Source organism: Gossypium raimondii, chromosome 6, assembly GCF_025698545.1.
Source record: "Gossypium raimondii isolate GPD5lz chromosome 6, ASM2569854v1, whole genome shotgun sequence".
In the NCBI taxonomy this organism is placed as follows: Eukaryota; Viridiplantae; Streptophyta; class Magnoliopsida; order Malvales; family Malvaceae; genus Gossypium; species Gossypium raimondii.
In genome coordinates this window covers 36,389,199-36,398,405 of record NC_068570.1, presented here as the reverse complement: position 1 = coordinate 36,398,405, position 9,207 = coordinate 36,389,199, and the positions used below count along the sequence as shown (strand labels likewise).

The 9,207-nt window shown below is 34.6% G+C and overlaps 1 protein-coding gene across 1 annotated transcript; it reads right to left on the bottom strand.

The window, feature by feature from the left end:
- Window positions 1–5,761: 5,761 nt before the first annotated feature.
- On the bottom strand, window positions 5,762–7,880 carry LOC105771931 (uncharacterized). The gene is made up of 3 exons (XM_012593310.2): window positions 7,734–7,880; window positions 7,442–7,613; window positions 5,762–7,280 (listed from the first exon to the last, which is right to left on the bottom strand). Exons 1-3 carry the CDS (start codon window positions 7,878–7,880, stop codon window positions 6,757–6,759), a joined length of 843 nt encoding a protein of 280 aa, XP_012448764.1. The 3' UTR covers window positions 5,762–6,756.
- Between the last annotated feature and the right edge of the window lie 1,327 nt (window positions 7,881–9,207).

The window sequence follows — 9,207 nt, the reverse complement described above, 5'->3', positions numbered from 1 at the left end:
GTGTTGCATTGCAATTTTCCTTGCCAAAGCTACATATAAGAATGGTGCTTGCAATTTTCTAGGGTTTAATTTGAAAAAAAAGGAATTAATTAGCCACATTTTGATTGGGAGAAAGGGAGTAAACCAATATTGCTTGCTTGCTTTCCCTTCAATTTTTTAGTACTAGTCCTTTCTAATCTTATGGATATACTCTCTTTCATTTTTTTTTACACTGTCAACACTTTAATATATGGATATACTTTTTGTCCAATGTGGTACTATATTTAGCAATGGTTACATATTTTGGCATCTAAAATAATGGTGTTACTTTTGTCTATTCTTTTATCAAATCAATAAAAAACTTGAATTAAACATTAAAAAATAATACAATAATCTTTGGTACTAAAATTTGTAACTTCTAACAAATACAAATATCATATTGAACAAAAAACACATATTCAATATTAAAATAATATCAAATTCGAATACTAAATTATATAATAAAGTATGATAATACTTGAATGTTTAATAAAAATTTTAAGAATTTTAAGTAGTATTGAAAATTTTAGATTTAAACCTAAGTGGAACTTCGGATATGAGTTAGGTTTCAACAACTTGGTTTTCTTTGTTCTTTTTATCTCGAATGAATGTCCAACTTAAAAATTTTAAATTGGATTTGATTACACTCTTAATGCAAACAACATTTAATATTAATTCGTCGCTTGTGAAGTTTACGCGATATAAGACAAATCAAAAGCTTTTGGGAATCAATTAAAAAATAGGTAATATTTTGAGATTCGGTGCTCACAAAATTTTGTAATCAGCTTGTCCTTAATGCTAAACCAACACTATGGAGGTTAACGTATTTATTCATGTACCATAAGATCCTCATATAATCTTGTTTCTTTTTTTTTTTTTTTTTAAAAACTTGATTTTTTTTTAAACAACAGTGCTTCATTAAAACCCTTTCATCCCAGGTTGAAGTCTAGAGAGGAAGGAAAATAGTGCATTAAATTATTATTAATTACAATCAACGAGATTGTATATTTAAATTAAAATATATTAAATTATTTTATAATTTTTATAAAATTTGTAGATAATATTATATTGTATTTTTTATAGATTTTCTAAAATATGATTATATTATAAAACTATGCGTTTTTTTTTAATAAGATTATAAATCTATATATTTTAACTTTTGCGAAAAAAAAATTAAGTAGTTTTAAATAGACCTGCGTAGCCCGACCCGTTTGAAAATGGGAAGTTTTTGGTAAAACTAGACTCAAAAAATGGGTTTGGGCAAAAAAATAATGCTCATTTAAAAAACAGGTCGAGTCTCGGGTAAGACTTTTTTAACCTGGGCCTGGCCCAATCCAAATATGCAAAAAAAAATCTATTTTTTTACTGTTTTATTGCTGTTTTTTTTTACTATTTTTTTGTTATTTTCTTGTTTTTTTTTCACTATTTTGCTACCATTTCACTATTATGTTGCTACTATTTTGTTGTTATTATATAACTATTATTTTATTGTTAATTTTATTACTATTTTAGAGACATTTACTTGTTAAGTTGCACCTATTTTAGTGTTATTTAAGTATGCATATTTTTTTAATTTATTTTTAATTTGTTGAGAAATATTTATTTTAATTTTTTATATTTTTGATTTATTATATTTTTTAAAAAATAATACGGACGAACCGGGCCGAGCTTGGGTAAAACTGTAGGCCCATTTATGGGCAAGGCCCGGGCCTAAATTTTTTATTGGGCCCGATCCGGCTCATGAACACCTCTAATTTTATACATAAAAGTAATATATATATATATATGAAAAGTGGAGGCGATTTGAGGGGTAGGCAAGGGTATTGGCCTCCCAAAAATGAAAATTTTTAATTTAGTTATCTTGTGAATAGAAAATTATAAATTAATATATAGTAAAATTGTATTTTGGTCCCTCAAAATGAAAAACTTTCAACTCAATCCTCTTATAAATAAATAAATTATAATTTAATATATACTAAAATTACATTTTAAACTCCTAAAATAAATAAAAATTCTATTTAGCCCTTCAAAATAATAAAATTATAAACTAATAATAAACTTATAATTTGATTTAAAGAAAAATTATACTTAAAATTTGATCTAATTAAAAAATTTCTGGATTCACTATTGTGTAAAAGGAAAATTAATTTATAGAAAAAAGTAAATTAATTAAAATAAAAATTAAATAAACATAATTATTTTTAAAATATTTTAAAATTTAATTTCTATTAAAATAGTTAAAAGCATTGTTGTACATATATCAACAGAATAATTAATTCACATGACATTTAAATATATAAGATATAATATAAGATATTATGCAAAGTTTATAATTTTAATTAAACATAGTGTTAGGTTAATTACTCATATTTTTAATTTATTGTTGCTTTCAAATATTTAAGATTCATCACTTTACTCTTACCTTTAATTTTTGTAACATTTAAAATTACACATACCATCTTTCCAAAAAAAAAAAAATATACTAAGGGTAAATTTCCCTTTCACCATGAACTCTCTCTAAAAAAAAGATATATTTCTAACGATTCAAACACCAAGAAGGTTTGTTTCAAGGACCCGACGTCTAGTATTGAAGATGTGATGGATGTTGATTCAACACTGATTCTAACCTTGTCCTAGAAAAATATGGTTATGGGGAAAGGTTCTACCGTTTCTTATTGGGAGAGAGATTCAAACGCCGCCAATAAGACTTTTTCACTATTGGAAGTGACGTTAAAAAGTTGATACTCAATTTCATTCCCGCCATTGTGTTCTTGGATAGAGTTCAAAAATTATTAGTTAAAAACATGTCTACTTCTGTGATTCTCAAACTGTTGGGAAGGAATATTGGTTTCACAACGCTACAAAATAAAGTTCATGGACTTTGGAGACCATTTCAACCCTTTCAAATGATGGATATAGAAAAATGGATATTTTTTAGTGTAAGAAACATAGAAGAATTCTTTAGTCTTTATTCTCTGATCTTAATCAATACATTGTTGAGGTTTTATATACACATGATAACCAACTGCTTAATGAACTGCTTAACAGACTTTCTACCAAACTAACTACCTTATTAATTGTTTAACATTCACCCAACTTATCAACGGGTTCAACACGAAGTAGACTTTAAAAATGAGAAAACAAGGAGACCGTCAATGGTTTAGTAAGAATATCAGCAACTTGATCACAAGCAGGTACTTCACCGACAACTAGAGACCCACTAGCCACTTTTTCACGAACAAAAAAAAGTCAAGCTCAACATGTTTAAACTTGGAATGTAATACTAGATTGGCTGTAACAGCAACCACACTTGAATTATCACACCAGACTGTAGGAGGATCAGTAGAATTGATTCGTAACTCTTGTAACAATGATACTAACCATGTAACGTCACTGGAAGCTGCAGCGAGACTTTTATACTCAGCCTCTACCGTCGATCGAGATACCACTTGTTGTTTCTTAGAACACCATGAAATAGGTGTATGACAAAAAAAAACACAAAACCTTGTTGTAGACCGACGATAATCAAGACCCCAGTTGGCATCCGCATATCCAACTAAAGACAGTCTATCGGACCTTCAAAAAACTAGTCCATGAGTAATAGTACCATGTTAATATCTCAGAATACGGTTTAAGGCTATCAAATGAACTGTAGTAGGGGCATGCATAAATTGACAAATATGATTTACAGCATAGGCAATATCTGGTCGAGTGAGAACCACATACTAAAGAGCACCAGCCAGACTTTTGTACTCAATAGGATCAACAAGCGTTTCACCATCATCTTTAGATAAATTCGACGAAGTAACCATTGGTGTATGAACATTCTTTGCATTAGTCAGAGAACTCCTTTCAATAATATCTTGAATGTACTTGCGCTGACATAAATGAAGGCTACCAGTGGGAGATCGACTGACCTCAATTCCCAAAAAATAACGGAGCTCACTCATATCCTTTAGAGACAACTTGCTATGTAGTTGCTGAACAAAACATTTTATCTCATTAGTTGAAATTCCAGTGATAAAAATATCATCCACATAAATCAAGATATAAACAGTGGATGTGGTTGACACTTTAACAAACAATGAGGCATCAGCTTTAGACAAAACAAACCTAGTAGATATAAGAATTTGTTCAAATTTTCAAACCAGGCACGAGGAGCTTGCCGCAATCCATATAAAGCCTTCGTCAGACGGCTCACCAAAGGCTTACCATCTGGACCATATCGAACATATCCTGGAAGCTGCTGCATGAACACTTCATCAGTTAGATCTTCATTCAAAAAAGCATTATATACATCAACTTGACGAAGACTCCAACCATTAGTCACAGCAACGGACAAAATGGTTCTAATAGTGGCAGGTTTGACAACTGGGCTAAATGTCTCTTTGAAATCACAACCAAGAACTTGAGAGCACCCATTTGCAACTAACCAAGATTTTCGACGACTAATTGACCCATCAGGATTCTTTTTAATTTTGAACAACCATTTACATCCAATTGCTTTACGACCAGGAGGTAGTGAAACCAACTCTCATGTAGAGTTTACCATTAAAACATCAAACTCAGCTTGAATTGCAGACTTCCATTTCGTATGAGCAAAAGCCTCATCAACAGTTCGAGGTTCAAAATCAACTGCAGCTGACAAAGCTTTAGGCTTAAAAATGCTTGCCTTAGACCGAGGAACAATAGCATGACCATTTCCTGCAGGACAGGAAGTAACAGCCAGAGACACACTGAATTGATTAACTGGACTAGTTTCTGTAGACGAACTCAAAAAACACCTCTCTCTTATATTATTCCCATATTCAGCTCATGAATCATCTGAGACTGGCTCACAGGAATTATACGTATCAGGTAAATCAACAGTAACAGATCGGTTAGAATTACAATCTAGATCAGAAGGCAAAGGCACAGTTGGTGACGGAACAGTAGTGTGACTAGGTTGTGCAGCAGACTGAACTGAAGAAGCCAGAACAACAAGAACATTTGTGGGGGAGAGAGAAGATGACTGAACAGTGAACAAACCAGATGAATGAAATAAAAACTGTCATTCATCAAATACAACATGTCAAGAAATAACAATTTTACCCTCTAGAGTGAGACAAAAATACCCTTTATGCTGAGAACTATACCCCAAAAACGTACATGGCTGTGAGCGAAAATCCAACTTGTAAGACACAAAAGGACGTAAATATGGAAAACAACAGCAACCAAACACCTGTAAGTGATCATACGTAGGCGCACAACCATAAAGCTTCTGATATGGAGACTGACCTTTCAAGACCAAAATAGGCAGTCGATTAATAAGATGCACAACACTACAAAATTCATAGCCCCAATATTTCATAGGTAAGTTCGCCTGAGCCAAAAGTGTAAGTCCAGTTTCCACAATATGCTTGTGTTTGCGTTCGACAACACCATTTTGTTCTAAAGTATGAGGGTGGGAAATATGATGAACAATCCCATGACTAGCTAGAACTGAAGTAAACGCACGAAACTCACCGCTCTAATCACTTTGAAATTTCTTAATAGGCTTCCCAAATTGAGTGCTAACCATTTTTTGAAACTGAATGAAACACTCAACTACTTGAGATTTACACTTAATCAGATAAACCTAGGTAAATTGACTACACATGTCAACAAACGAAACATAATACAAATTACCACCATAATGAACAGAGGCTGACCCCACAAATCAAAGACAATTAATTCAAACAATTTTGTATATTCACTGTAAGAATGAGAAAAGTGCAACTTATGTGATTTCACTTTCTGTCAAGCACCACAAACAATATCAAGACATTTTTTATTCGAAACAATTTTACAATTTCCAAGTACAAGCTTAACAGTCACAAAAGAAGGATGACCAAGCCTTTTATGCCATAGAGAGAAAACATCATCATCTCGGAGCCCAGCATTATGAACAGAAGGAACAATATTAGAAAGAACTGACGAACCAGCTGAAAACTGATAGAGATCATCATGAACTTGACCCTACAGTAAAATCTCTTGTGTCTGAATGTCCTTAACAACACAATAAGAGGGGTAAAATTCAAAAAATACATTGTTGTCAACAGTAAATTGAGAAACAGACATAAGGTTCTTCCGGATACTTGGTACGCACAAAACATTAGAAAGATACAATAACTTTTTCTTCGACATGGAACAACACTCCTAATAGATGAAATATTAGCGGGAGCTCCATTCCCCATTAAAAGAGAAGAAGTACCTTTATATGGAGTGAAGGCATTTAAAACATATGTATTCTGACACACATGATGAGTTGCCCCTGAATTTGGATACCAAGATGAGGACCGTATCGGCATATGATCAGATGAATTGGTATTATCAAAATTAGAATCGTATTGTGTGGCATCCGAAAAATCAGAAGCATAAAAATTAGGAAGTCGAGGTAATCCAACACACTGAGAAGAATAAAAAACATGTGCTCGAGGTTTTGTCTGCCACGAGACACCAACAGAATTAGCGTTTTTTTTGCATAGAACCCTCAACACCAACAAAATTAGCATTAGGCCCATTAAACTGTCCACCAACAAAATTAGTATTAAGCCCATTGATAGGTACATTATTCGGCCCATTAATCTGCCCATCAAGAGGCCCAATATGCTGACCTGCATGCAACCCAAACTGCTGCACATTATGTTTCCAATTAACAGGACTAAAATACTGGTCATCAGTTGGCCCAAAACAGTGCCCAGTTTGCCGCCCAAAGAACTAACTATGCTGTTGCCCATGAATCGGCCCAAAATTCTGACGAGAATCTGACCTACGATACTGCCCAGCAGATTGGCCTGCATAATGAGGCCTATGCCTTTCATAACACCCAGATGGGCCAATAGACCACTGCCCATTTGAATCCCCTACAAAACCAACTTCATTCTCATCACAAAAAAACCTAGCTTGCGACGCTCTAACCTTTTCTTGTCGATTATACACAGACGGTGAAAACCTCACCATGGTGGAGGTATTTGGACCATCATAAGACCGATTAAAACGATAGAAGCATCGTTGCACTATGTGGCCAAATCGATTGTAAATCTGGCACTGCATGCACAACCAGGAGCCACGCCCTCGTAGACCCACTGTCATTCGACCTTCGCCCGAACCAGAATCAACAACTACTGTGACATCAGATGCCACAACATGGTTAGCTTGAATGGGAATCTCACGCACAGCCCGCACCTGGCGGCTTCCAAATTCCAGGAGTACATTAACCAAACGGCTAAAAGGAAGGGGCTCTGGTGAGAAAGAAGCCAATGTTAGTAGGACATCAAAATCTGATGGGAACCCAGCCAAAAAAACTTCCACCTTTTCAGCATCTGATATCACCGATCCAAGTCTACAAGTAAAGCACAGGTATTCTCTATTCTTGAAATATATTCTGTCACAATTAACTCACCCTTTTTTAGGGAATGAAGATCATGTTTGATGCGAGAGATTTTCACACTGGTTGACGCAGCAAAAAGGCGATTTGTAATGTTCCAGCCATCACAAGCAGACTGAGCAGAGGTAAAGCATGATAAAAGTGATGAGCTAATCGTGCTTAGGAGCCAAGAAGTCAATAGCTTATCCTATTGATTGAACACAACTGCCTCTGGATTTGGAACTAACGTACCTTCTAAAGACGCAAGAAACTGAGATGAAGCAGACAAAATTCCTTCCAAAAAATTTTACAGCTCTTATCCCTCAACTATCAGTCTGATATGTTGCTGCCATTGAACAAAGTTGTTGCCCTCCAACTTCATCATGTCATGATGAGGGAAGGATTGAACCAAACATTGACCGAAAAACGCAGAACTCATAGGATCAACGAAATTAGAATCGGCTGATGGTGCCATAATCGCAACAACAGAAGCACGTACCAAGACTAAGCAACTAATACCATGTAACAAATATAGAAGAATTCTTTAGTCTTTATTCTCTAATCTTAATCAATACATTCTTGAGGTTTTATTTACACATGAGAACCACCTGCTTAATGAACTGCTTAACAGGCTTTCTACCAAACTAACTACCTTATTAACTGTTTAACATTTAGCAAAATTCCAAAATTCTAAAGATTATGAGAAGGTTTTATCACAAGGACCATGGATTATCTTCGGGCAATACTTGACGGTTCAACCTTGTACTATTGATTCAATTCGACAAGTCTCTATCCTAGAAATGTCCTGGCTTGGATTAGACTCCTAGGGTTGCCTAGCCATCTCTATAAAAAAGAGGTATTAGGGAACTTGGGGGAATGGTGGGGAAGGTTACCAAATTGGATTTTAATACAGACAACCAAGCAAGGGGTCGATACCTGCGAATGGTTATTTTTATCAATCTGGAGAAACCTCTTGTCTCACAAGTCCTCATCAATGGAAATCTTTAATGATTTGAGTACAAAAGCTTATTGATTTTCTTTTTCTCGTGTGGACAGTATGGCCACTCCAAGAATGGTTGTCCGCATATACAAGCAACAGGGAACATATCAGAAGAATATACTCTGACAATCAAAAACCCATGACCAGATGCAGACTTGACGATCTAAAACGATGATTTCAGTCACTGGATGCTGGTGGAAAGGAGATCTAGGTGTAACTCACATGAATAGAACAAACTTGGAAAGAATGGAGAAGGGGAGAAATTTTCGGGGTCGAGATTTCATGCCTTATTTTTCAATTTTGATTCTTTAAAGAGTAATTTCGGGAAAAAAGAGAGATATTCGGCCATGGAAAAATGGGAAATAAATTGTAAATGTAGATTTTGGGAAGATATTATCAAGGTGAAAGAAATCTGAAGTTCGATCTCGGGAAAGGTTAGTGGGTTCTTTAATTAACAAAAATTCTAATTCTATTTTGAATATTTCTAGGTCCAATGCTCGTAACAAGGGCCCAAGTAAAAAACAAGTGGGCTATCGATTGGGCAGAGTTCTAGGTCCAGCAGTGCACCTGGACCAAACGCGCCTTTGAAGGACCATTTGATAGGTGGGGCGATCCAACCCAACACTGAGAAAACCGATACTGCTGATGACAATTCTGCTGGAATTCTTGATTGAGAAGTTAGAGATTTGGGCGATACAATGCTCACGGTTCCTGCAGGTTTTAATGATAAAAAATTTTAATCCTGCATTTGAAGAAGTAGAAGTTCGGGCAGTGACCACAAATGAAACCATTCTCAACTCCA

Excerpts from the sequence above, each read along its gene's own strand:
- LOC105771931 (XM_012593310.2), bottom strand. The coding sequence starts at position 7,880 with ATGGCACCATCAGCCGATTCTAATTTCGTTGATCCTATGAGTTCTGCG. Across the intron at positions 7,614-7,733 it reads AGCAACATATCAGACTGATA|GATAAGCTATTGACTTCTTG; the intron begins GTTGAGGGATAA and ends TTCAATCAATAG. Across the intron at positions 7,281-7,441 it reads TCTTCATTCCCTAAAAAAGG|AGCCCCTTCCTTTTAGCCGT; the intron begins GTGAGTTAATTG and ends CTTTCTCACCAG.